The sequence below is a fragment of the Akebia trifoliata genome, chromosome 8 (assembly GCF_017979445.1).
Source record: "Akebia trifoliata isolate Shusen 1 chromosome 8, ASM1797944v1, whole genome shotgun sequence".
NCBI classification, from domain to species: domain Eukaryota; kingdom Viridiplantae; phylum Streptophyta; class Magnoliopsida; order Ranunculales; family Lardizabalaceae; genus Akebia; species Akebia trifoliata.
In genome coordinates this window covers 48573218-48601018 of record NC_141382.1, presented here as the reverse complement: position 1 = coordinate 48601018, position 27801 = coordinate 48573218, and the positions used below count along the sequence as shown (strand labels likewise).

At 34.7% G+C, this 27801-nt stretch overlaps 3 protein-coding genes and 1 pseudogene across 8 annotated transcripts; 1 reads left to right on the top strand and 3 right to left on the bottom strand.

Annotated features, from left to right (window-relative positions):
* Positions 1-351: 351 nt before the first annotated feature.
* Positions 352-3192, top strand: LOC147397412 (uncharacterized). 4 transcript variants are annotated; one of them, XM_086449074.1, is made up of 2 exons: positions 352-544; positions 2708-3192. In XM_086449074.1, the coding sequence occupies exon 2, from the start codon at positions 2748-2750 to the stop codon at positions 3048-3050; it is 303 nt and encodes a 100-aa protein (XP_086305200.1). In that variant the 5' UTR covers positions 352-544; positions 2708-2747; the 3' UTR covers positions 3051-3192. The 4 variants fall into 4 exon arrangements, with proteins under 4 accessions (XP_086305200.1, XP_086305199.1, XP_086305203.1 ...); XM_086449073.1 differs by having other exon boundaries at positions 352-571; XM_086449077.1 differs by having other exon boundaries at positions 352-704.
* Positions 3193-4846: 1654 nt separating this feature from the next.
* On the bottom strand, positions 4847-6280 carry LOC147397411 (trifunctional UDP-glucose 4,6-dehydratase/UDP-4-keto-6-deoxy-D-glucose 3,5-epimerase/UDP-4-keto-L-rhamnose-reductase RHM1 pseudogene; annotated as a pseudogene).
* Positions 6281-7941: 1661 nt separating this feature from the next.
* LOC147397410 (Myb/SANT-like DNA-binding domain protein) lies at positions 7942-19572 on the bottom strand. 3 transcript variants are annotated; one of them, XM_086449071.1, is made up of 14 exons: positions 19353-19471; positions 18252-18360; positions 17423-17763; positions 17188-17338; positions 14617-14957; positions 14386-14536; positions 13823-14163; positions 13600-13750; positions 11723-12066; positions 11495-11645; positions 10002-10342; positions 9774-9924; positions 8799-9133; positions 7942-8719 (listed from the first exon to the last, which is right to left on the bottom strand). In XM_086449071.1, exons 3-14 carry the CDS (start codon positions 17753-17755, stop codon positions 8153-8155), a joined length of 3357 nt encoding a protein of 1118 aa, XP_086305197.1. In that variant the 5' UTR covers positions 17756-17763; positions 18252-18360; positions 19353-19471; the 3' UTR covers positions 7942-8152. The 3 variants fall into 3 exon arrangements, with proteins under 3 accessions (XP_086305197.1, XP_086305198.1, XP_086305196.1); XM_086449072.1 differs by having other exon boundaries at positions 18257-18360; XM_086449070.1 differs by lacking the exon at positions 18252-18360 and having other exon boundaries at positions 19353-19572.
* Positions 19573-20711: 1139 nt separating this feature from the next.
* On the bottom strand, positions 20712-24862 carry LOC147397409 (uncharacterized). Its single transcript, XM_086449069.1, has 6 exons — positions 24385-24862; positions 23786-24073; positions 23513-23686; positions 23323-23429; positions 22238-22572; positions 20712-21543 (listed from the first exon to the last, which is right to left on the bottom strand). Exons 1-6 carry the CDS (start codon positions 24535-24537, stop codon positions 20930-20932), a joined length of 1671 nt encoding a protein of 556 aa, XP_086305195.1. The 5' UTR covers positions 24538-24862; the 3' UTR covers positions 20712-20929.
* Between the last annotated feature and the right edge of the window lie 2939 nt (positions 24863-27801).

Below are 27801 nucleotides of genomic sequence, written 5' to 3'. Positions count from 1 at the left end.
ATCTTGACAATTGAACATGATTCGTTGGGATCAACATTCAAATTTGTTCCAATCATCGATCTCAAAATTTAAACGTGAATTATGATAATTCAACAATTCAAATCATCGAGATCAACAAATTGATTTATGGCACCACTTCTTTACACAATTTTTCGCTGCCACTCACTAACCATCCAAATTTGGTAATTTCTACTCATTCTGGTAATGGAAAGATACTAGAATCAATATTCTAGAGTTCACCAATTTTTTTTTATTTTTTATTTTTACTTTTTTAATGATTCAATGCGTCTGATAGAATAAACTACGTGGCAGATTTTTGTTAGATGTGCGGATCAAACTCCGCTCAAACCGCAAACACCTGTTCCCTCGGTATGCGATTATCTTTCTAGATTTTTAGAAAATTGTCCATGCGCGGACATCCATTCGTCAAACCGAGACACACGGAATAGGGGTCACACAAGAACAATAACGAAGAGAAAGGAACTTCGGTCAAAATAGCAACCAAAATCAACCAAAGTAACCAGAATCTTGTTTTCGGCTGCAGGTTCTTCTTCCATTCCTGATACCTAGGGTTTCTCTCTCGTCTTTCTTGATGTTTTTATATCAGATCTGAGCTGTTTTCTTGATTTTTCTGTTTGTGATAGTTATAATGAGCTAATGATCGTTGTTTTGATGGTTTGGTTTGATTTCTATTTGATGATTAGGTTAGAATATTGTTTTCTGGATGTTTTGATGGTTTAATTTCATGGTGAATGTCGATGTGTTCGTTGAAATAATCCTAATTGAGTTGCTTTCATTGTGAATTTGCGTGAGTTGTGTTGGTTTTATGCTTGTTAATGTGGGAAGATTGATTTTCATGGATGAAATTGAGAAAAAAGTGTGACAGATCTGGATGTCGGGGTATCGATCCTTCTCAACAGGACAACAATGCAACTCATTTCTTAAGGAACATATTGTGTTGTCGCGCTACTCTCTAATTTGTTTCCTAGTTTTATCTTTTATCAAGCATTCTTGATTATATTATGATCTTAATTGCTGTTCGTTTGTAAGAAAAACATGCACGATCGATCATCTCTTTACTATATTAAACGATCTACTCGGATCACGCCTTAGATAGTTAGAGCATGATCGACCATTTCTCTCAAGTATAGTTCTAAGTTTTGTTCTGATTCAGAATATTTCGGCAGAAAATTCTGGTTTTAGTTGAGACCAGAATGAATTATTGACCCCAAAACATTTAATGTTACGGTTGAGACCGTCTCGATATTTTTTTCTTAACCAAACCAAACATTGCCTCGAAACACATGAAGCAGCCCTAATCAGTTTTAACTTAATACAAGTGTTTGTGTTAGACCACAAAATAGGAGATATTTTAGATAGATTAGCTCAATAAAAAGTGTTTCATTGTGCTCCTGGCTTCACAAATGTGTGTTTAAGTGAACGAAGTATTCAAATCCAATTTGGGATTTTGGAGAGGAGGAAAATCCTATTTTCTTGAGCTTAGAAGGAATTTGTTGTATAATAATTAACATTTGTTTAAGTTGTGTTCTGTTTGTTCACACGATTTGATCTTTTAGGTTGCATTTATTTTCTACCCACAAAATTGTACAAAAGCAGCTCATCAAGGATCATTCAATGTTTTACTTGGGTAATGCCTACAACATTGTAATGGAGCTTATGAATAATGCAAACGAAGGATTGTTATCAAAATGTAGGGAAAATATGATAAATAGAATTGAAATATAGGAGAGAATGTCATGAATATGAGCTAAGCTAGATCAAATCTACAATGACACACTTGGAATTGTTATAGGGAGAAGCTGATCGGCTGATCCATTATTAGGTTGTTTACAATTGGATGGTCTAGAACTATGTTACTCAGGTAAACCAAGGACACGACCATAACATAGCATGGATGCTTCATGCACACTTAAAATTGAAATATCCGACATAAAACCCATTTTGAAGTTTCTGGTTAAAATGGGTTTAGAAATTCAACTATCTTTACATTGTCATATAGTTTACACAATTCAACAAATAGGTCGTTGGTCATTGATGGTCTTCCCCACTCTTAAAATTGTAGTAATACACACCCAATTTGAAGTATCCAGGTAACATAAGTTTGGAAATCTGACTATCTGTACATTCACATACCTTCCATAATCCACCAAGTATGTCCTTGGTAGTTGGTATTATGGATTACCCATCTAAAGAAAATATAGAAAAATATTTTCGTAGTGTTGAAATAAAAGTTGGAATAAAAAATCACATCGACGTGCATAGGAATTGCTGTGAAACATTCTGAAATGAACATGGGAACCTTGAAACGCAGTATTCAATGTACAATCAAGGTTTAAAATCTCATTACAAGGCAATGTTTCAGTCAAGAGAGAAACTAAAATGGTCTTGACTGAAACCTTTGAGAAATCTGAAATGTTTTTGAAACATTGATTGTTTCGGAACCAATGGTTCCTGCCAGTTTCAACTGAAATTGAAAAGTGCCGCCAACGCATTCCGAAACAGTATGAAATCTTGAACCATGTATATAATATTGTATAAGTCTTGTTTATTTGATTAAATGAATCTTAGAAGTTATACAAATTATTAATTTAATACCGAAACATTGCATTTGACAAATGTTATGGGAAACATTCAGAAATACACGAAATCTTGGTTGAGGCTCATTTCATTCTATATGGGGGTGCAGGATTTCCAGTGGAATAGGCAGGAGGAGGTCAGGATAAAATATGGTTATCGATGGAATATCTTCTCCACATAGGAGGCCCCAAAATCCATTTTCTTCACCTTCGTTCAAGAAACAATTCCTGTCCCCTGAGGAGCTGGGCAGCTGTTCTACTCTCATTCAGCGGCACCGCTTCCTTCTTACAATGCTAGTCCTCCTAGCTTTCTTGTGCATTGTTTATCTCTACTTTGCAGTCACTCTAGGGGCCACTAAAACATGTTCAGATTTGGCTGGGACCGAGAAGGCGTTGTGTCAATTGGAGCTGGCAAGAACTTCTGTAGCCAAAGGAAAATTGAAATTCTTCTAGCAGAGTCTCATATGTCATTGCCGCAAAAAGTAATTCTTAGTTTATTTATTGAAATTCTTCTAACAGAGCATGTCGCAAAAAGTATCTATTACTTGGGATATTTTGGGTTGTTCACAAGATTTGAATGCCCTTTAGTTTGCAATTGATCATACCTCAGATATATTAGTTTTTTTTTTTTTTTTTTTTTGGGTGTGGGTGTTCATAACATGCTTTGAATTTTGTCCCAAGTGACTTGTTACTTCTTTTATATTAATTTAGTGAGGAAAACATATCTCTTCATCAGACAGATGGTTGAGATGCTAGGGATTCCCAAGAGCCACTGTAACTCTTATTGAAAGTGAATTCATCTCTGCTTGTATTATCTCTAATCACGTTCTTTTAGATCTTTTTCTTCTTCTTTTATAATCTTCAACTTGAATATTTCAACTATAATGCACATTGAATTCGTGTTTTTAATAGATAAAATGTTGAATGTGGGGTTTTGATCCTGATTCTCTCATGGCTAAGAAAAGCGAGCCAAGTGTTGCACACTTCTAAAGTTATTTTTTGACAAAATCAGATCAAAGACAGAATAATTTGTGGAAAAATAAATAAAATTTGGTTATTAATAGATCACATCAAAATTGGGACTTGATCTTGACCTTGGGAATATATGAGTCAAATGCCTATTCAAATTTAAATGTTAAACTACTTTGTTAGGGGAGTGCTATTATATCAACCTCTAAGAACATATGTTTTTAATAAATATCTTTAAAAATATTTATATTTTATCCTCTAACGAAATAAAACACAAAATTATTATTATTGTGCAACGATAATAAAATCAATGTTTATGAGAAATGATAACAAAATTGCAAAAAAGGAACAAAAATACTAAAGAAATGCAAAGATAATAAAATCACACACACACACACACACAAATGATGATTTGAGACTGCTAAATTAACAATGACAAAATATAAATAAATAAATCTTTTGGTGTAATCTTCTTGTTTGTGATGAAAATTAGATGTACCCCCGTCTTTTTAAACTGTGAAGATTCTGTCCTTCAACGTTCAAATCTCAAGTACTCCTTCGTCGGAGCTTTTGGGGAAGTTTGAAGATTTTGTCTCTTTCAACATTCAAATCTAAGTACAAGATGGTACTTTAGAATTAAAAATCAATTAAGGGTGTTTTTTTGAGAACAAAAAATAGTTTTAAAACTCATTTAGCTCCAAAACTTGATGGAACCAATCATTGAGTCAACTTGGAAAAATTGGCCAAGTCATCTTGAAAATGCATTTGAATTGGATCAGAAACTCATTTGACCGTAGATTACATCATTTGTTATTTCTATTAAATTTAAAATTTTAAAAATAAAATTATCTTTTTACCATTTTGTACCAACCCCACATCCATGGTTTTAAATCTCATCCGAGACTAAGACGACTCGTCCATATGTCTTGGTATCGTCCACCAATGAGACAGATAGACAAGTCAAACGTATCGGAAGAGATTAAAATCACAGTTCATTTTTATTGTTGTTGATCAAGACGATTCAAACGTATCGGAAAACTCGTCCGAGATGACTCGGTCTCATTCATGGACGAGACGAGACGTCAAAATGAGTTTGAAAACCATGCCCACATCTTCATGAATGTTAAGCTGACTTTTATCCAAATTTTAATCTCAATTCAGTCTCTAAGGATGCATATAGATTACAAATAGGGAACTTAGAAGAGTAAAAACCATAGGCACAAGAGAGAGAGTCTATGATTTGGGAAATAGAAAAATAGTTTTAGAAGTGGACTGAAATTTTATTCATTGATAAAAAATAGGAATAATCAAAGTGAAAACATCCCTTACAATAGTTTAAATAGATGCTAAGCCATCTAATTTGACTTCACCTTATCCACTGTTCTCCCATTTATCAGAAACTTCGATTTCTTTGCAGAATTGGTCGAATTCTGAACCTTATTCACACTTATATCAACCTTTTGCTCACCAGCTATAGCTAGCATTCTGGGATGGGCAATGAGGGCACCAGAGACATCCCCCCACCAATCAGCATTTTCCACGTACCAATCTTTGGTTTTCTTTAGGCCTTCTTCCCATGTCGTCTTCTCCGACCACCCGAGGTCACTAAGTTTTTTTAAATCAAGGAAATAGCGTTGGTCATTGAAAGGGCGATTTTCAAAGTAAGTAATAGTATCATCAGGATTCAACTTAAAGAGCTCACAAATGTTCTTGGCAACATCCATCACTTTTTGCTCCCTATGTGTCCTGATGTTATAGACATTACCGACTTCGCCCTTGTGGAGGGCAATGTCGAATGCCTCTGCTGCATCTTCACAATAAGAGGTAGCTACGTACATTGGACCCCTCTCCATGTATAGGGAGGTGCTGATCTTGCATAGCCAACAACAGGAATTTGGGAATTAGCTTCTCGGGGAACTGCATTGGGCCGTACACATTGTTACCACGAGTAGTGACAATGGGTAGACCATATGAGCGGCCATAGGCCATCACAAGCATCTCAGTCGCGGCCTTGATAGCAGAGTAAGGATTGGTGGGGAGTAGCTGAGACCCCTTGTGGTTGCCCACTATGGCATTTGGCTCAGTCTCCCCATAAACCTCGTCAGTGCTAACATGGATGAAACGCCTCACTCGGGGCATGCAGCCTTGCAAGCCTCTAACAAGACATGGGTTCCATAGACATTGTTCTTGGGCTGCAAAGTGCATTATAGTGTCTACACCCTCGGTGATGAGGAGGTAATTGACTAGATCAGCACTTGTTATATCACCTCAAATAGACTTAAAATTCGGGGAGGATTGGGAAGGTGAGAGATTACGTAGACTAGAACAATAATCTAGCTTGTCGAGAACTACAATATTGTAGTTTGGGTATTTTCTAACGAGTCGATTGGTTATGTGGGATGCGAAGAACCCAGCACCACCCATGATTAGGATGGAACGAGGCGTGTATGCATCGGCATTAGAATTGGTGGTAGTGTGACCCATAATGACAAATGGCTGATAGGTTGGCTTGAGTGGTGATGAGAGGGGATGCTTTATCTATAAGCTTTGATGGACAAGTAGTATTATATAAAGAGGGACATTTGGGTTGGGTGTGGTAGGTTGGTTTGCTATGGTTAATAAAACTTTAGATGGAAACGTAGAGAGGTTGTTGGCAGATACAGCACATTTTTCACGAGGTTATATTATATGTTTTTTTTTGCTAAGCTTCGAGATTACATTATATTATATAGCATGAGTATCTTCATCTTGTGTGAAATCTTCCCCCATGTGTATTACACCCACAGCTGGCTTTAGTGTGTGTTTGATAAGTCAATGGAGGTGGTCCACCTTTAAAATTCAGACTTCAGAAACCTTATTTCCGTTTGTTTCATTTTAGATTTCAGATTTTAGACTTCGGAACCAAAATTCAGATGTTTTGAACCAACAACGAGGAACATTGGATGAAGCTTCTGGAGTCTGATTTCTAATTTCCAGACTTCAGATCGGTTCTATATCAATGGATGGAATCGGATGTGTTAACTTTGGATCTAAAACCCTAAAAAAATTTCTCTCATCTTTCATTCACTTGGATAAGATAATGATGAGGATACCAAGGTCATTTTTCATCAGTTTATAAGAGAAGATCGAGATTAAAGGGGTATGTTATCAGTTTTAAATATTGCCTAACCATGGACGCAACATTTGAAAATAAAAATGGCCACATGTAATGTAATGGAGAGGGTTTCACCAAAATTTTGAAGTGGGCAGACTGCTCCATGGCTACAAAACCAAACTCATCAGATTGTGAACCAAACGTTGAGATTTGCTGAAATTTGAATTGAGAGAAAGAGAGAGAGAAAGAGAGAGAGAGTTGTCATCAAAGCCCTAATATCAAGGCCTTGATCTTCCACTAATATATCTATTTATGATTCAACGGGTTGTGCAAGTAATTTTATAATCATCAAGGGATTTGGAAAGGGGGTTAGGGGGATAACGTTCCTTAGAAGGGATAGAGGGGTCGGGGGGGGGGGGGGGGGGGGGGGAACGGGTTCCTCACCGGACCGCTATTCCTTGCCAAAGGAATAGAGTCAAGGTCCGACCTACTCTATTAGCAAAACGAGCTGTAAGCCCATATTCGGAGTTTCTTGTCTTCGTCTTGTTTTAATGGGTTTTAAAAAGCTCTTGGAAATGAAGAAGTTATTTTTATTTTAAAATTCAATAATTCACAAAAGTAATTTTATAACCTTAAATGAATTAAAAGAAAACTACAAAAATATATCCATTTCATAAATAAATAAAAACAGATTAATTAAACCAATCATATTCAATCCTTGTGAACCAGGTTCATCCTAGAGTGATGAACAATGAACCAAAACTCAGATCGAGTGAACCTGCAAACCTGGTAACATTGGGAGATATCATAGCCTTCGGACTAATTTTCTTTCTTGGTCTTTTCCCCCTTTATTTATCTTGATTTACAGTTTCCTTCCCTCTTCACTGTTCCCTCTCCTACCTCTCTACCCTTTATTTTAGTCGAAGAAAAAAAAAATGTCACGCTGAAAATTCAAAAATAGTTATCCCCACATCGATTAAATATATTTGGTTTTGTTATTGGGATCTTATAAGAAAATATTAGTGTGAATGGGTATGAGGCACATAAAATCATTCTCTTATTCAGATTACATCCACCCAAAATGAGGCCTCTTTGTCCCACAATCCGGGCGTGATTGCTATGTGCATTTACATGGATCCTGCCAGGGCCTAACACCTTCCCATATTGAGCTAAAGCAAGACCAAAACAAGTAGGATTACTTCATGAAAAGATTTTCTCTAAAAACTAGTTCTAGAACGCTTAGAATTTAAAAAAAAAAAAAAACAATTCAAACAATTCGAGTTGATCATAATAATCCCACATGATGGGCTTAGAGACCTATAGCTCAGTTGGTTCGACACATTGCAAAACAACTTTTGAGGTTGTGGGTTCAAGTCCAGTTTACCCATCCCAAAAAAATATATAAATGATCCCGCACGGTGCCCACTATACTAACTACACATGTACAATGAAAAGAGATTTAAACTCGACAAATTTACACATACCCGGACTATTACGGTCGGAGCTTCCTCATCAACCACTTCTTTCGTAGCGTGACATCCAACGCCAAAAATGTTTTCGCTTTCTTTTCGTCCTCCAAAAGATCACAAGCATCTAATATGAGTTCTTCATCAATATCAGGGACAGCTTGAAGTGCATTCATCACATTTTCTACTGAGATTGAGTTCCCATTGTTTTTATTCTTATTTGCTAATGACGTGATTACTTCCGTCATCTCACTAAGAGCATTGACCATACCATTCTTGGTTCTCTTCCGCACTTTTCTAGAATTCTGAGAGGCTGATGATGTCACGGATTGACGCTTCTTCTGTTGATTTGATATAACCACCACGTCCTTACCCGAATGTGGTGTTGACTCCAAATCGTTCATAGTCTCTCTTAGAGAAATAGATGTAGCTGAAGATTGTAAACCTCCCGAAACTCTATCAATTGAATCAAGGTCTACATCATGATCATAATGGATGTCTCTTCCATCAGTGATTCCATTTCCAAATATCACACACAAATCATTATAGTTCGCCAAGATCTTAGTTCTATACGATTGTGCATCGGGGTGTGCCTGCATATATATCATATGAAAGCCACTCATTATTAACATATTTAAACTAAAAGTTAAAGAAATTTAATAAGTAACAAACCTTGATATAATCATCCCAAACATCATCATCGGCTGTCACCATTTGACGTGTTTCATCCCAGCCAAACCCATCCTGGTTAAGAAGAATCTTTACACTGTTATATTGCTTCCTCAAATTTTTATACCGACTTTTAAGAACATCTTTGTCGCAGTGAGATCCAAATTTCACATTGAACAATGTGATCATGTGTGTCCATGCTTGTTTATTGAATGTATGGTCAATCTTGTTCCCTCTGTGCACCTGTTGTAGCATGAGGTCGATGAAATAGCGATCCATTGGTGGTGTCCAATATGTTCTCGACCGATCACAATTGGTGAAGACTTCATTACCCTTTCCTTCAATAAATCGAGAAGATTCAGTAAAATTAGTGTGTTATCAAAACATATTATGCTTCCAGTATACACATTAGTCATACTAGAAAATATGTGCCAATCACGCGTTGCTAGGAAAAAACTTTGAAGCTTTGGTAGAACCCAAGAAAAACATGTGGCACTTTCACGTTTTCGTTAATATTTGAGATACTCCTGTGTTTTCACATTAATGACATACCCCTTGACTTGATCTTCTCCTAAAGACTAATAAAAAATTACTCATAATAAACTCTTGATTATTTCTCAACACTAATTATCTATCTTCTTGATGGTGTGATGATGGTGGTGGTCATGATGATAATGACAAGAATGGCATCAAGGTAATTTTATATTAATCCATGAGAGAAGACTATGGTCAAGGAGGACATGTAATTGGTTTGAAACCATAGAGAGGTATCTCAAATATTCATAAAACCTAGAGGGTTTAAACACCAAAGCCCCACCATCATATTTAGAGGAGGGTCCTACTAAAATTTTGATGCGGGCTGGCCGCTTCAAAGTCACACCCCTTTTAGCTAATGCCTGAGACTCTAGGAGACAATATAACTTGACATATTATTATAAAAAAATTATCTGAGGTTCATTACGAGAAAAAGAAACACACCAGCCTTTGTTGTGGGAATGTCATTGTTGAGTTCGGAATTGCCACCTGAATGAATGTTTTTTCTATTAGCAATTTCATTTCCATATATCACCCTCATACTGTTATAGTCCGGGACAGTTTTATTTATGTACGACCGTGCATCAGGGTGTACCTGCATGTATCACAAGTAAGCAACTTGAAATTATGTGTAGCATAATTAAGACATTAATGAAATAAGGGATCATGAACCTTCAGATAAGCATCCCAAGCATCATCATCGGCTGTCACCATTTGTCGAGTTTCATTCCAAGCGAACCCACCATGGTCAAGAAGAATCTTTATATCATTGTATTGCTTCCTCAAATTTTTGTACCGACTTCTCAATACATCTTTATCATGTTGAGATCCAAATTGTGCATTAAACAATGCAACCATGTTTGTCCATGCTTGTTTGGTAAATGTATGATCAATCTTATTCCCTTTATGAACCTGGTCCATCATAAGATCAATGAAATGTCGGTCCATTGATGGTGTCCAATATGTCCTTGAACCATCACAAATGGTTGGGGCTTGGCTGTCCATTCCCTCTCCTACTAGTTGACAAGTACTATTAGTAAAAGAAATCACTCGTTCATCAAAACAATTATCATCCTAACGAGCATGAATCAATATCCAATCTAGTCATTAATGATTAATAGTGCTTTAGTTCCTCAGTTAAAACTTGTGATCATTGAAACTCTCATTCGTTCGTAAAAACTCCATATCCATCAATCTCCTATGAGAACCATAGCCTCTAGAATTCATGGATAAACTCAGATCCAAGAGTATACTGTTTTAGTATTAAAATGGACGGCCATTTACCATTTTCAGTATTAAAATGAATAGTATACTGTTTTAGAAAATTTTCTACTTTTGATTTGGTTTGGAGTTATCGAGGAACCAATAAGGTATTCTTATAAATAAAGGTAAATTTAATATTTGAATTAACTAAAAATAATTTAAATTGATTGAATTAACTAAAAGTTTTTTTAATCTTAATTTAGATTTGTTTGTCTTTTCGTTAGTGCGTTTAGGTTAAAAAAAATTATTTTTTATTCCATGCAATGTGCTTCTTAGATTTTATTGGTTTGATAGGAATTTTTTTTTCAAATCTTGTGTTTTTCAATTTTTATTTTTGAATGCGTCTGATTAGTCCATTCTTTCTAAATTTCAATGAGTGTTGGGGTTTATATAATTACATTATATCCATTGAATGGAAATTTGGATATTAGGGTAACCACTTGCCGATTATTTATTGAGGATACTAAACCAAATCAACTAATTGGATTTGTAGGTTCAGTGAACGGTAATTAACAATCATAGAAATCCCCAAGATTCATGCGTATCGCAATGTTATTGATAAATTATACTTTCATTAAGTCTTTGTAAGATATTAGGTCAGAAATAATTTTTAATGGAATTTCTTAACATCCCAAGAAAATAAAAATATAACAATAATAATTTTAGGAAACAAAACTAAAAATTAAAATTGTTTTCATTATATAGATAGTAAATTGATATTATTTATATATATTAAATATAAAAAAGGCCTCATTTAGAGTTTTCGCCTTAGGCCTCAACTTGTATCGAGCTGACCCAAGTTGGGGTGCATATAGCAGCTCTCTTTATTTTAGATAACAGAAATTGGACCATGAATTTTAAACATGATTATCCTAGGCTCACAACAAAAGATACTAACTCACCAACCATAAATCTGGTGACATCATCATTGAGGTCTGCATCATCACTGCGACAGCTATTTCTTCCATCGTCATTTGAATTTCCGTATATCAAGCACAAATCGCTATAAGATGGCACAGTAGTAGTTTTGTATGATTGTACATCGGGGTATGCCTGCAAGGGTCATATGTAAAGTTACTTGTAATGAAGAACATCATAAGTTATAAGATTTGAATGCATGAGAAATTCACCTGTATATAAGTATCCCAAATGTCATCATCAGCTATTATCATTTGTTGTGATTCATCCCAAGAAAATCCACTTTGCTCAAGAAGAAAACGTACATCATTGTATTGCTTCCACAAATTTTTGTACCGATTTCTCAAAGCATCTTCCTCATGTTGAGATCCAAATTTTGCATTAAATAATGTGGTCATAACCAACCATGATTCTTTATTGAATGTATGAGCAATCTTATCCCCCTTGTGCATCTGCGCTATCATAAGATCAATGAAATAACGATCCATTGGTGGCGTCCAATATGTAACTGAACTACCACAACTAATAGGATCTTCTTGGCTGTCCATATCTTCTCCTAAAATTCGAGAAGACTTGTCAGTAAAAATAACCATTCAAACATCATACTGCACTATATACATACATTAGTCATACAATCCAATGCAGTCAATTAAAATTGACTGTAGCATAATAGTTCACTAGTCTCTCAGTTAAATTTTTCAGCAATGCAAGCACAATCTGTGGCGAATTTGGAGATACATGTAAGAAGAAAATAACAAAAATAATAAAGAACGCCAAGATTTACATGGTTCGACAACAATGCCTCACTGGAAGATCTAATCTTCTTCACTAAAAAATCAAAGGAGAACAATATAAAAAACAATCACTCAAGCTTTTATCTCAAACCCAAGCCCTAAAACCCTTTTACACCCATCTCCCTATGTCTCTCAAAACCTAGAAGAAGAAAACCCTAATCCATATTATTAAATTTCAACATATTTCCACGAAATATACCGAAAATTTTCCATTTCCACAAGTTCCGACACAAAATTTAACCGACAATTTCTTTTTGTATATATTTCGGTGGAAATCACTATTCATTTCGTAAAATGTTTCGATGAATAGTGAATTTCGGCCGAAATTATCATTTTTAAGTATAAAAATGCAATATTTCGGTAGAAATATTTCGATGAATAGTAAATTTCGACCGAAACATTTCCTTTTTTGAAAAAACTTATAATTGCTATTAGGAAGAACTTGTAAATTGCATATAGTATTTACTAATAAAAATTGTATAGAACATTCATCCATTAGTATAAAGGAATTATGATTAGTTAGTTATATATATCAGCTTATTTTAATCTATTCTAAGTATATTAGTACGTTTATATAAGCACGCATACAATCAACCATGTTTCAATTAGTTGGATGCATTAGCAATTTATTCATACTTATTCAAAAAATAAAAGAAATATAATTACACATGAATGCAATACTTAATAGTTTCTTCATTTTAATGTCTTACATATTAAGTTGTATGTAGTTAATGCAACATTGTTATTCTTATTTCCATTATCAGCCTCTCAATACATGTGTGTATGTGTAGCACAATGTTGTTGATATTCAATTTCTCACTCCACATGGTAGTTTATTGTATTTTGATGACTTAATGAGTGTGTTTTAATGCTTATTTTATCGTTTCCTACAGGGTTAATGAAAATTTTATCAATATTTCTGTTATTTCCAAAAAATGTATTCATTTCCACATTCATCGAAATATTTCCATTTCTAGACTAACCGAAATAGACATCGAAATTGAAATTTAATGCCTTGTCCTAATCTACCTATAACATCCCATAACATTATTAGTTATAGGGCTCCCACAAAAAGAACTTATCCTAACCATTGGATTAAAACCTAATCTAACAACTGAGATAAAAGACAAGAATAAATAATAAATAAATAAAACAATCCTCACCACATTGGTCCAAGTACATATTCATGGGGCACCATATTCAATTTTCCCCAATCAACCTTATGAATATTATAACTTGGCTCATGCATTAAAAATAAAGTTATCCCGGGCTCACAAGAGAAAGTAAAAACGCACCAATCCTCACTTCCAGGATATCGTATTCGTGGTCTATGCCGTGATCCAAACGATTGTATCTTCCATGCGTAGCTGTGCTCCCACATATCACACATAATTCATTATAGTGTGGCACAATTTTAACTCTATACGATCTTGCATCAGGGTGTGCCTGCACGCATTGTCCATAAGCAATTTGCAACTGTAAATGCTATATTAAATTTTGAAAGAATATGTGGCATACCTTGATATAAGCATCCCAGACATTATCGTCAGCTCTTACCATTTGTCGAGTTTCATCCCAAGCAAACCCACTTTGGTCAAGTAGAACCTTTATGTCATTATGTTGTTTCCTCAAACTTTTGTACCGATTTTTCAAAACATCTTTGTCATGTTGCGATCTAAATTTTGCATTAAACAATTCTGTCATGTCTGTCCATGCGTGTGCAATGAACGTGTTATCAATCTTATTCCCTTTATGAACTTGGTCTAGCAGAAGATCAACGAGATAACGGTCCATTGGCGGTGTCCAATATGTCCTTGAGCGGTCACAACTGGTAGGGGTTTGGGTATCTTTTCCTTCTCCTAAAGATTGAGAGAATCCATAAGTTAAAAGTAATCATTATTCATCAAAAGAGCCAATGTTTCCCTTAAATGCATTAATAATGTTAGTCATACTAGCAAATCAATGTCAATAACATTTTAATTTCTTGACTAAAGTTCATGACAGACATGCAAAATAAACATGGCCCAAACATTAGGGGAAAAAAAAGGTATCAGAGGATTGCTTAAAAATTAATAACTAACCTATTTTCATTCCTGGGATGTCATCATCAAGGTCTACATCGTGAACAGAACGAAGTTTTCTTCCATCAGCAATTTCATCTCCATATATCATGTACAGATCGTTAAAATCTGGCACAGTTGTAGTTCTACAAGATCGTGTGTCAGGGTGTGCCTGCATCTATCATACATAAGCAACAAGCAATCAAGAATGTCATGTTTAAGCTTGTAAGATTTTAAATATAAGGACTTCACCTTGGTATATGCATCCCAGACAGAATCATCGGCTATTACCATTTGTCGTGACTCATCCAAGGCAAATCCACTTTGGCTGAGAAGAACCTTCACATCACTGTAATGCTTTCTCAAAATTTTGTATCGACTTCTCAAAACATTTTTGTTGTGGTTGGATTCAAACTTTTCATTGAACAACACAATCATTTCCGTCCATGCTTGTTTGTTGAATGTATGATCAATCTTATTCCCTCTATTTACCTGGTCTAGCATTAGGTCTACGAAAAAACGGTCCATTGTTGGAGTCCAATATGTCCTTGAACGATCTACATTAGTGGGGGTTTGACCAACCATTCCTTCTCCTACAAATTGAGAAAACCTATCAGTAAAAAGAAGCGTTCATTTGTAAAAATGCATTATGCTTCTAGAAATTCATCAATCACACTAGTCATACTTGTTAACCAACCAACTACTCCAAAAGTCTGATTTGTTAGAGAGGGGGAGAACTATGAATATAAAAGGGTCACGAGGCTTAAATGGGGTTATGACACACCCAAGAGTGGAGGAAATATACACTCAACACTCCCCCTCACCCATAAGGGTGGAAAGAATCAAACCAATGACCTATACGAACCTAGCACTCTGATACCATGTTAACCAACCAACTACTACAAAAAACCGATTTGTTAAAAGGGGGGAGAACTATGAATATAACAGGTTAACGGGAATATGACACACCCAAATGTGGAGGAAAATAACACTCAACAATACTTGATGCATATCAATTACACTTCTCACTAATGCTAATTCATTCATCCCTTGGATAAGAGTCACAGAGATCCATGAAACTACCATCATAGATTGATCCTTGTATATATCCATGACTAAAGATACTTCATTTTCATCTTTCATCCATCTTAATCAGGGCCGGCTCGATACAAGTTGAGGCCTAAGGCGAAATCTTAAAATGAGGCCCTTTTTATATTTAATATATTAATATAAATAATAATTATCTATTTAAATAATAATAAAATATTTAAAATTTATTCTTCTTGCTTTTTGAGATGAAAAATTAATTTTATATTCAAATTTTACTAACATATCATTTTCAAGGTTTAAAAGTTTTTTTTTTTTTTTTTTATAAGTTTCAAGTTAGGGCTGTTTTAAAATAAAAAAATTAAACAAACCATTTTTTGGGGAATCTGAGGGTGGATTCGAATATATATATATATATTTTAACAAAAAAATTTAAATGGAATGGGTTAGTTTTTTTTTTTTTTTTTTTTTAAGTCTAAATGGCATTGTGGGTGGATTGATTTTTATTTTTATTTTTAAGTATCAAGATAGTGTTTTCAAATTTTTTGGAAAGTAACCATTGTTTGGAGAATCAGAACCAAAGTGAGTGGATTTGAGTTTTTTTTTTTTAACTTTAAATGGAATAGGTTAAAAATTTTAAGTGGAATATAATCCAACGTTAGTGATTTTTTACTTTTTTATTTTTTAATTCAAGGGGGTTGTTTTAAATGTTTAGAAAACTAACCAGTTTTGGGGAATATGATCCAACGTTGGATTTGAGGTTTTTTTTTTTTTTTAAGAAACATTTTCCTTACTAACGTAGTAAGATATTAAACCTTGCTAAGGGTCATTTTGCTCAAATGGATTACCACATTAGAAATCCAACACCACAGCGCTCTAGATTTCACGGAAAAAACTTGGATCCGGAAGAAAAAATATTCAAAAAACATTTTCTTTTGGGCTTGATCCAAGGTTTTGAAAATGGACGGCTATTGAACTTCCACATAATTCCAAAATTTAAAATTAAAATTGAATGGTGAAAAATATATTTATTTATTTTTTTCAAAGTTCATAGAATTTTGTCCTCTACAACCTTGAAGCATCGGATCATGTTTTTGGATGCTACTGACGTAGTGAAAACATGTGAATCAATATATTCAATAAGTAAACAAGCAATAGCTTAAAAGAAAATAAAGCATGAAGCTAAAAAGTAATTAAGAGAGAAAATATAATTGAATTGATATGTTTGAATTAAATTATTGAATTTCGTTTTTGTAGTTCCTTATATAGATAACTCCATATAACAACTTAGAAACATTCTAAAATTGTAAAAAGTAACTTTCCTAACCTATCTACAACATAATAGCAACTATCTAAACCTATTATAATTCAATTTGAACACTCGAAACACTTCTAATTATAGCATAAAGAATAAAAACGAACTTAAACAAAAATAGAAACTAACAAGTAATAGTACTCCTAAAGTAACTAGAAAATAGAAACAAATCCTAATAGAATTAGAAACTATTTAGAATTGTAGATGTCCTACATTAGTTACAAAGTGAGTCCTTAGTAAGGGTGAAATCCTTACTAACTCAGTAAGGCTTGTTGGACTCTTTCTCTTTTCTTTAAAAAAAAAAAATAGATGGAACGTGTAAAATGATAAGAAGAAAGAATTTGTTTTATTTGGAAACTAGCATTTGTGGGAATCTTATCCAAGGGATCTTGGGAGATCTTTCAACAGAAGAATTGCATATCAAGTTATCTTAGGTTTATAAAGGAAAATAAAACACATACCAATCTTCACTCCCGGGATGTCATCATCAAGGTCTACATCATGACTCGAAAAACTGTATCTTCCATCAGCAGTTGTATATCCATAGATCACGCACAAATCACTGAAGTTCAGCACAGGTTTATTTTTATAGGATCCCACATCAGGGTGTGTCTGCATGTGTCATACATTACATGAGCAAATTGCAATGAACAATACCATGTGCAAGTTAAAATATTTAATGTACAAGCTACAAACCTTGATATAACAATCCCAATCATACTCAGTGGCCGTTACCATTTGTCGTAATTCATCCCAGGAGAAACCACTTTGTTCAAGAAGAATCTTTACATCATTGTATTGCTCCCACAAATTTTTGTAACGGCCTTTCAAAACATCTTTGTCATATTTAGTTCCAAATTTTGCATTAAACATTGTCAGCATATCCACCCATGCTTGTTTGTTGAATGTATGACCAACCCTATTGCCTCTTTGCACCTGGTCGAGCATAAGATCAATGAAATAACGTTCCATTGTGGGCGTCCAATATGTCCTAGAACGATCATTACTTGTCAGGGCTTGACTACCCATTCGTCGTCCTAAAAATTGAACGAAGCCATTAATAAAAGTATTATTCATTCATCAAAAAAAAATCTACAATACGATTTGAGGTGGCAGGTATATGTTCATACAGAGAAAGAAATGTCAGAAAATCACTAACATGGAGAGGAAAACAACGAGCCCTAAAATCAACTTGCTATCAAGCATAATAAGTAACATGGAGGGAAAGGATTGGGACATCATAATGCGGGAGGTAATAAAAATTATATAAGAGTTGTGTTGGAGCGACCTCAAGATTGACCTTAATTCACACTTTGCTGACATGGAGGTGCGAACAGAACCATAGATGCTTTTCAGTTTTCACTTGTATCTCTATGAAAAGCATCTATGGTTCCATACACACCTCCATGACAGCAAAGTGTAAATTGAGATCAATCTTGAGGTCACTCCAGCATTATTCAAATTATAATTAACCAAAGATATATAGAATAGTCTAAAACCAATAACAAATAAAACAGGCGTGTACCTCACCATTAGAGGGGTACTCCTTATTTTGTGTACACCTTTTAGGACATTCTTCGAGGCTTCTTGCACGCACTTTGCTTCATGATGCCTTGAGGCGTAGGCCTCAAATGCTGTTTTAAACATTATCCTTAAATAACATTGTATATTTGTGCATAATTACTATTTTCTATTGATCAGTATTTCATTAAATAGTCACTAATACTCTTGCACTTGCACATTAATGGTAGACAGTTAATAAATGGTGATTGGATTACTTCTGTGAATTTATATTTGTCCAATTGTAAGTAAAGATAACATTGACATGATTCGGGACTGATTGTTGACTGTAACGAACTTGATTCCGTGCTTGTACTGGATCAAGAAAAGTTCGACTTTGGAATCTAGTATCACTTGAAGACATATATGTGCAAAATTCTCAACCAGTATATTAAAGCGGCCGCAACTTATCATCCAACGAAATTTTTTATAGCATAATTTCAATCAATTCATGAAAAATCTCTCTGGCTACAGAGATTTTAATGTTTTCTGATTGGTTCTTGAATCATGTTTCCTAAAGATGACATTGTGTTTCGTCCGTTAATAGTGCATTGGTTGCTACTACATTGAATTCTAAAATTTTCAAGGAACACTGAACTACCCCTTTTTGGATTGATTGCAATTTACAAGCAAAGTTCAAAGTCACCAAAACCAAAATGTGAATCAAATAACATCCGAACTGAAATAGACTGTTATGGATCAAATTTCAAATTTCAATCAGTCTAAGATTCACTAAACTGCCTAACAGAACGAATAGAATATGTTTCATTAAGAACTCTTATTCTCAGATTAATAAATGTTTCAGTAATTCTGTTCGATTACTATCAAACTATGAACTGCAATAACCAAACAGACCCTTCAAGCAATTTGAGTTTCAAGTTTGATTTGCATTAATCTGATTAAAATGGGTGAATCGATAACCAGGTTTTATCCTTGATAACAAATTATTCTAACCAAATCCAAGGGACCCATTAAGGGAAACAAAAATCAGAAAAACTCTCACAAATCATGAAGAATAATTACTGTCACAAATACTAAAAAGGATTTAAAAAAAAAAAAAACCAACCTCTTAATAGAGAGGAAGAGTTTGCAGTTTGGTGTCTGAGAAGATCGGCAAGGTTAACCTTACTCTCGAATAAGGGGAAATCGTCTTTGGCGTGTTTGGTTGCAGAGGTAACCCTAGAACGACAGCCAGTATTGGGAGATTTGGTTATATTCGTAAGAAAGGATTTTCTCACACGTGGCACTGAAATATATAGTAAATCAATCTGGATCGTTGAATTCATAAGAAATCAATCTGGACGGTTGAATTCGAGGGTTTAAATGCTAACGCTCTTGTTTGGAAAGTTTCAATTGTGTAAATGGTTTATGACTAGGGCTGAAATGGATTAGATTTGGACCGAATCGGGTTAATTTTGAATTGACCCAATAACTGAATTGGATCAAATCTGCTGAATTTAAAAAAAAAAAAAAAAAAAATAGAGACAAATATTATGGATTAAAGATATTAAACTGGGGTTTTGGTGTTTATTATGTTTGTTCTAAAACATCATTGAAACCTTGATCCAAAAATTTAAGATTGCTTAAATGGATTTTGTCCCTCCATCCAATTCTATCTAGAGCCACTTCTCTTATTGGAAGTGTTTTGGTGTTCATATTGCTTAACTATCTTTTTTTCTTGGTAATGAGTTAGGCCGAACCAAGGCATATGGATTCCTCCTTAGAGAACGTGCAACGCCCCACACATCACACATACCAGGTAAGTGAGGGAGTGCCCTTGTGGAAGGTCCCGAGGAAATATTATTCATACTAGGTATCAAACACATAACCGAGGGACTCTCATTATTGCTTAACGATCTTTCTTGAACATGCTTGAAATCGTGTCAATCGACTTTCTCTTAATTTATTGTCTATTGGAGTTGCATTTTTTAATTTTATTTCTTTGTCTACTAAGCTCAAACTATTAGCATGACGCTTCTTCATTTCACAAGTTATGAAATTGATAGATGCATTGATAAAATAAGTTCATTTAAGAAAATGATAAGAGACAAATAAGTTATGAAACCACAATACAATAAACAACCATTAAAAATGTAGAGAGGAAAATTAATGATGTTCAATTACACCTTCACAGATATTTGAGATTTGTTACAATACATCAATCACAGCCCCCACAAAATCAAAGAAGAAATGTAATAGAAATTATAATCATAATCATCGGATCCATAGACGTTATCTAGACCATCAAATGAATGTATAATAGAATGCATATCTACATCATGAGTGTTGACTTAACCTAGAATAATAGTGACATTTAAAGTATTTTGGGCCCACCATTAATTACATTCAATATATTTTCCTCAACATTAACAAACCCCAAACTAATCTTTTGGAAGAGAGCCAATTCACAATTGTTGATTCACACTGCTTCAAAAGGGGTCACTATTTTACAACTTGAAATTGCATTGCAGAGAATAAGGTATCATTATTCGAGCTTCGACATCCCCACAATGTCGGTGAGGATTCATCATCAAAACAAATTTCTGAATCCCAACATTCAACTATTCATTGTTTCATACAAAAAGAAGAGAAAAAAAAAACACGCATTTTTTACATCAAGGCAAGATCAGGGTCTGGGTTGAATTATCGAGCTTGATTTTCACCATCTTCAGGGAAGTTGAACAAGAACTTAGGGAGGGATGCAATACGGGGGAAATGAAGTAGCAGGTCACCAAGCGAGTCTATCCTTGGCATAGCAGGAGGCTTCTTGCATTCAGGGACATCATTATTAAACTCACATTCGGGTGGTGGAACATCAGCACTGGCCCTATTCGCACCTGTTGAATCAAGGGTAGACTTAGGGTGAATATGCTTGCCATCAACAGGTCTGTCGGGGTTGCCGCCTTCACTGTTAAGCTGCAAGTTTTGAACAGTGGTGGCATCCTTCTGTAACAGACAGCAAAGAGAATTGACCCTCGACATGAGGGATGGGTCATCAGATGTGTATGTATGATTAGAATCACTGAATAGGTATTGTGCAAGATCATCCAACATCTCATGGTTCTGCAGTCCTTCGGAGAAAAGCAGGTTCGAAGAGGTCATCTGCTCGGATATGCAATGTCCGATGCGGCTCACAAGGTCACTCATAGACATGGACGTGTGAATTCCAGGTACTTTGAACTGATCCCAATTGCTCGGCCCCTTTAGTCCTTCAGCTTTAATGCTTCCATATTCTTCAATTGCATGGGAATCCATCGCTAGAAGAGGAGAAGCAAAATTAGAGAACGTAGTAAAATTGCTGTGGAGGCCTTATTCTCAATGAACTATAAATATTAGATACTTCAATACTTACAGGTACACTTTCATTTGCAAAATGGAAGAATATCTATGAGACCTCAACATTACAACGTGATGAAAAATGTAATTATTGAATTTTGTTTCTGTATTTTTTACCTTCTTTGTATGAAAATGGAAAAAACCAGCAATACCTTGGTTGAGTAATGTATGCCTACTCATTTTATACTCCCTTCTAATCACACTCCCCTTAGATGATTAAGCATATGGTGCTAGGTATGAGAGTATACGAAGAGTTTCAAACTAAAATCAATAAAATAAGAGATATTCTATTGTCACACCAACTTTATCTAATGCCACTCCAATTCATATTTAAATCACCAAGAATTAGCACACATCTTGGGGTGGCATTAGTGAAAGCTGGTGTGTCAATATAATCTCTCCAAAATAACTAGAAATAAAGTGCAATAATACATTTTTGGAAAATCAAAATTACTTTTATCATCTCAATATCCACATTTTTTAGATCAATCAATAATTTTCTTTACAGCAAAGAAAAAGGTATTAGGCATGCATCCATCAACATTTTTATCTAAGTCTATGGAAAGAATTGCTACAAGATTCTCAGCCATAAATTACACGACAAACTGAACACACCTGAGCTTGGGGAAGGAGTTTCTCGAGACGAAAGATCAGGTGCTCTACCAACTAGATCCCGCAATTCACTCTTTGGGGAGGATGACTGAGCGGCAGAAGGTGATCGAGCATCCCGGAAACAAGGGAAAGTGGGTACATCTTCATTTTTCACGTGATCAAACCCATGGCATTTGCTTTCATCTGGGTCCTTCAAAACAGAACCACTGGATTCGAAGTAAGGAGATTCTAACACTATTTCTGGTTGTTGACTCAACCAGTTCAGACGAGGATCACACTGGAAAAGCTTTTCGAAATGCTTGCTTAGCAATCCTTGTGGGCACTGCAGAAAATGCTGCCTATAACCACAAAAAACGTGAACTTTTGTCACATATCCTGGGAACTAATACCCTTATTTGCACCGTCTATTGGCAATAAAAAAGTCCACACCTTCAATAGGGTAACTCAAATGAGCTTAATATAGTTTAAATCAGGGTTACCCAATTCGTTAGCAGAGTACCAAACCACAAACCGGTTCGAACCAAACCAGTTCACGGTATGGTTTGCTCTGAGTTCATGAATTGCAGGAACCAAACGAACTCCCTTTTACTTTAATTTTTTTACATCCCCATCCACATATTGATAATATTTGAGATATCCCCTAAAAATTTAAAACTAACAGCATGCCCCTTTGACCTTGGTCTTTATTAATAGACCAAAGAAAAATGACCAAATACCCTCATCTTCAACATATAAATGAAAAAAACTTGATTTTTTCTTCCCAAAGTCTGCCACATTCAATCTTTTGTTCATCCTACTCATCACTTCAACCTTCAAATGCCCTCATCTCTGTCTACCCCTACAAACCAGATTCATTCTTGAGTGGCAAACCACGAACCCAAATTCGAATTGAGTGAACCCACAAATCAGGTAACATAAGTTTAAATCATAGATATAGAGAGTACTGGCAATGAACAAGGTGTGTCAAAAGCTTGACAGCATCCAAAAAGTATAATTGATCCACTAAACCAACAAGAACATACTCCAACACTCGTCCCTTAAATGACAGTTATCAATAAAATAATTAGAAAACTTTATTCTATGTTCACCTGTGCATGCTTGCCTGCCCACCCGTAAAATCTGAAGTTGCCTGCCATAGGGTATGCTTCCTAGGTTGCGGGTTGGTCTCGCGGAAGAAAAGGGGTTGCCTAGCCAGCTTCACAAAAGAAATACAATCACCAGAAGAATAAAAAAATTAACAAGTGCAGACACATTTCAAATAGGAAGGCAATAAAATACCACTATATCTAAGGTCCCAAGTCCGTTATCAGGGCAATTCGCCTTCAGTGCTGTAATATCCGACCACTGAATTTCCATCTTACTCTTAAGGCCACCATCAAGAACTTCCCACACAAGCTTATGCTTCGCAAAATAGCATTTTGCCACTAAATCACCTTCATATCTTGATACATACTGTTACCAATAAAAGATTCGGTTAATTGTGTGTTATACACATAATTAAAATTTGCAGATATCTAGGCTAATAATAAATCAAAATAAATCCATACAGACCTCCCAAGAACCAATCCTGAGAAGTGAAGCAGGAAAGTTGGAAGCTTTAAGCTTGTCGACCACGCTCGTGCCAATAGAACCCTTGAGATCAGTCGTCTTCTTCCCCAAGTCATGATTTTCACAATGTGTAGCTCCTAATGTAAAAGTATTCCCTTGAGAGAGCCTCATTTGAATTAAATCCAGAAGAGAAGGGCTCTTCTTCAGGCGTAAACCCAACGGGCTAGGCTCGTCAAGTGGATTGTATTGTGGAGGTGGGATCAAAAAGGTGCTACCTCCCTTGATCCATTGCTGTGTTACCACCAAATCCCCAAAGAAAAATCAATTTTCATTAAAACCCATTTGAAAAAATAGATTTTCAATCTTTCCAAAATTTTGAAATTCTAAAATATAACTTCTACAACTATAGAGCCAAAACAAAGCAGAAGTAAGCACCTTACAGAGTATCTACAAACCCTAAAAAACCTAAAAACAGAGAAAAAAACATGAAACACCAAAGATTCTATAAAATAAAAACTTGATCTTCAAAAATAACACAAAAATGAGAAGATCAGAGTGACAAACGAAAATCAAATCAAACAGAGATAAACAAAAAATCAAACCTGCTCAAAAGGCGAGGAGAGCTTAGATCGTTTGTTGATCGGACCGTGTTCTTCATCCAAAGAGTCCTCGATCTCTACCTTCACCAGTGACTTCTTTGGACACTGGGTGTCAGATTTTGATCGAAAATTGCCAGAATTCATTAACTGAACCATCAAGATTCAAACTTCCAACCAAATAAAAACGAATGAAACCTAGAGAAACAGAGAAACTCTAGAAGCCTGGAATCCACTTTCAATTTCCCTTATAGATTTGCTGAAGCTCCTCGATCGTAGAAACAGAAGAACAAAACTCTTACTTTGAATCCTTCGAAACTCAAACTCTAATGAAACCCTAGATTTTTTTTTTCCTTGTTTGATCGATTATAAAAAATCCCGAAACCCTACCTTCCAACCAAAAAAACAGAACGACAGCTAAGAAATGTTAAACGAAGCCTAACAAATAACAAGAAGGAGAAGGAGGAGAAATTTAACGGCACGTACGCACAAAATACACGTACGAACAGCGAAAACTTCAACTTAGTTATTAATACTATAATTACCAAAAGGCCCTCTCGTGATCATACTTTATAGTTTTAAGAATGGGTTATTTCGTCATATCGCCACTTCAAGCAAAATGTAGTGAGAGGAAGTTCTCATGACACGTGCGCCGGCACACGTTCGAGGTAGCGGATAAATGTGGGACCCATTATTCCTTACAAGTGCTTCTTTTGTACGACGGCTGCGATTGGCTTAGTGACACGTGTTGAAATATCAAGTGATAAATGGTCAAATTTGGCATCTGTCGGAAGCCACGTATGACATAAGAGAGTGGATGCTATTGCCTTTGTGGATAAAGCTGGAAAATGTTTTTGTCGTCATGTGGAGAAAGTTTGCTCTGGTACTAAGGTCTAGGAAGCATTGTGGTGCACTCATACAATTGATCCAACCAACTACTAAATGAAATCCACTTGTTCCATTTGGTTTTATTTTTCTATGAGGCATTTGGATTGGATTCCAAAACTGATTCTGGCCCACAATTTGATCCTAGAACCTAATATTATATTCTTTTCAGATTTAAAAAAAAAAAGACATTTTTTCTATAATCACCCCCAAGACTTGTATTTTTATAAAGAGTTCTCTGTGATTTTAGTAAAAAGTGTGAGTGAGGTGGGAGCTGAGTTAGAGAACGAGTCAAAAGTTCATTCTCGTGTTGATCTCCTAATTTATAGATTCAAAGAATACTTCTCGTATTAGTAACTAGAGTTCGACTTTGAAGCGGCCAGGCCACTTCAAAACTTTGGAGGAACCCTCATTGTCACATGACACATGGTTTTTTCTATTTTTTCACACCCCTACTTTTATCGATATTTTGGATACCTCCTTTAAGAGAGAGTTCTACCGAAATTTTGAAACGGGATGGGCGGTTCAAAGTTTTTTCCTTGTTTATAATTACTCAAAGAATCTTTCTCATATTGATAACTATTTGACAAAAATTATGCAAATATTCTAATTTTTTTACTTGGATTAGGATATTTCTATTGTTATCTTATTAACATATTAGAATTCTTTCGATTAATGATCACCTACTAATTGGATTTAAGAATAGCACTAAAATTGGAATCTTGAAGATCTCATGAAATTTTCTATTAGGATCCTCTTTAGATTGTGTCTAAATTGAGAGAAGTAGAAAGAAGAGAAGCTCATTAAGAGAAGAGAAGATAAATTCAATTTCTCTATACCATGTTTGAATTGACAGGAGAGAACTTGGGACAACTTTGAAATTTTAAAATATCTTAAAAGAGATCTAAGGGCAGACTTGATATTATAAAATATTTTAAAAGGGTTTCTCTCCACTATTGGAGAGAAAGAAAACTTACATTTTTTTCTCTTCTCTCCCCCACTTAACAATCCAAATAAGAGAAATGGAGAGATACTCATTTATTTTCTCTTTTTTTCTCTCCATTTCTCTACGTTACTATTTTTCGTAACTCCTGCTTAACGTAAAAATCACCCGATTGTACTAAGTTCTTTTACTTTGTCACATGTCACTTTGACTGAGTCCTTTTTAAGATTTGGGCGGATTGATATATGGAGGTCTCGGCTTAACCCAATCATTAGAGTTTCTAATTTAATAATTCAACGCATGTTCGTCTTGACTTAGCCTTCTCATACATTAGTGGTCATGTGGAAGTCTTTTGTTCGACTACGTCATCAAATGTAATTATACACCCACAATTGTAAAGGATTGTCATTGTGTTTAGATGTATAATACTTCGGATCACAACTATAGAAATAGGGGGCTGCAAAAGAAGATTAACGTTTATAGATTCTAAAATCAGATTCGGAAATAATGTAGTTCAATGAGATTAAAAATTCTGAAAATCAATTTCCATAATCTATTTTTTGCAATCTAAGATCAAATGTGGATTCAGAATCTAACAATCTACAGGAGGTATAAATGACCATGTTTATGGAAAGGTTGATAGACTTCTCGATGTTTTCGTGAACATCGATCACCTCAAGAACTCATAACTTGAAGGATATGCCCAACAGATTCTTCCAAACCCACAACAAAACAGACATCTCTTTTAAGACATTTATCTATATAAGAAGGATCAATTTTAATTTTAATTTTAAAAATGTAACAAAACCAAAACAAGAAAAAACTCCCTATGTGTATAGATCTCTAATTATTTTTTCTAATGTTATAAAAGCAAACATTAGAGCTATATCGATGCAAATCATCTTTCAAGTGGATCTATTCCTTTTTCTTATAATTGGAGTTTTGATTTTAATTAGAATTTTAATTAATTTCAATTTCGAATGGTCTTTGATAAATACTTTCAACTAACACTACAAACTTTTGTCTTATGCGTTGAAAGAAAGAAGATAAGGATTGATAATGGTGCCAATGATTATAAACATGAAGGGTGGACCAAAGTATTTTAGTTATCTGAAATGCAAGAGTAAGCCTTAAGAAATGGAGTGTAAGCCTTATGAGCATCCCTTTTAAAAAGAATAATATAATAATAATATAAATTAAAACAAAAAAAATAAAATTATCACAAAATTGACTCATTTCATGTAAGGAAAGAAATGTGTTTTATTTTAATGTAATGATTTTATGATGCCCCTCTCTAACCTACGTCTCCCCCAATCATAGAACCATGGATCATTTACCTCGGGATACATATAATCATAAATCTTTATCTCATGCATCCCAAGACAAATGATCTACGATGCTGTGATGGGGAGCGTATCTTAGAGAGGGGCATAATATTATCACAACTCTTTATTTTATTATATTTTTCTCTTAGAAACATTGTTATTATTTAATAACTAAGTGTGTTCTCACATAAAAAAGTAGAAACTAAAATTGAATTTTTAAATTTGTTTGAAATTGCCACCACTTACATGATTAAGTATCAATGGATGATA

What these genes read in the sequence shown, in the direction of transcription:
- LOC147397410 (XM_086449070.1), bottom strand. Translation starts at nt 19,572, where the DNA reads ATGAATTCAACGATCCAGATTGATTTACTATATATTTCAGTGCCACGT. An exon ending in CATCCCGGGAGTGAAGATTG is followed by an intron (nt 14,958 to 17,187) that starts GTATGTGTTTTA and finishes CTCAATTTGTAG; the next exon opens with GAGAAGGAATGGTTGGTCAA. An exon ending in TTTGGGATGATTATATCAAG is followed by an intron (nt 8,720 to 8,798) that starts GTTTGTTACTTA and finishes ATATATATGCAG; the next exon opens with GCACACCCCGATGCACAATC.
- LOC147397409 (XM_086449069.1), bottom strand. Translation starts at nt 24,537, where the DNA reads ATGGTTCAGTTAATGAATTCTGGCAATTTTCGATCAAAATCTGACACC. An exon ending in TCTCCTCGCCTTTTGAGCAG is followed by an intron (nt 24,074 to 24,384) that starts GTTTGATTTTTT and finishes GTGGTAACACAG; the next exon opens with CAATGGATCAAGGGAGGTAG. An exon ending in AACTCCTTCCCCAAGCTCAG is followed by an intron (nt 21,544 to 22,237) that starts GTGTGTTCAGTT and finishes CTCCTCTTCTAG; the next exon opens with CGATGGATTCCCATGCAATT.
- LOC147397412 (XM_086449074.1), top strand. Translation starts at nt 2,748, where the DNA reads ATGGTTATCGATGGAATATCTTCTCCACATAGGAGGCCCCAAAATCCA.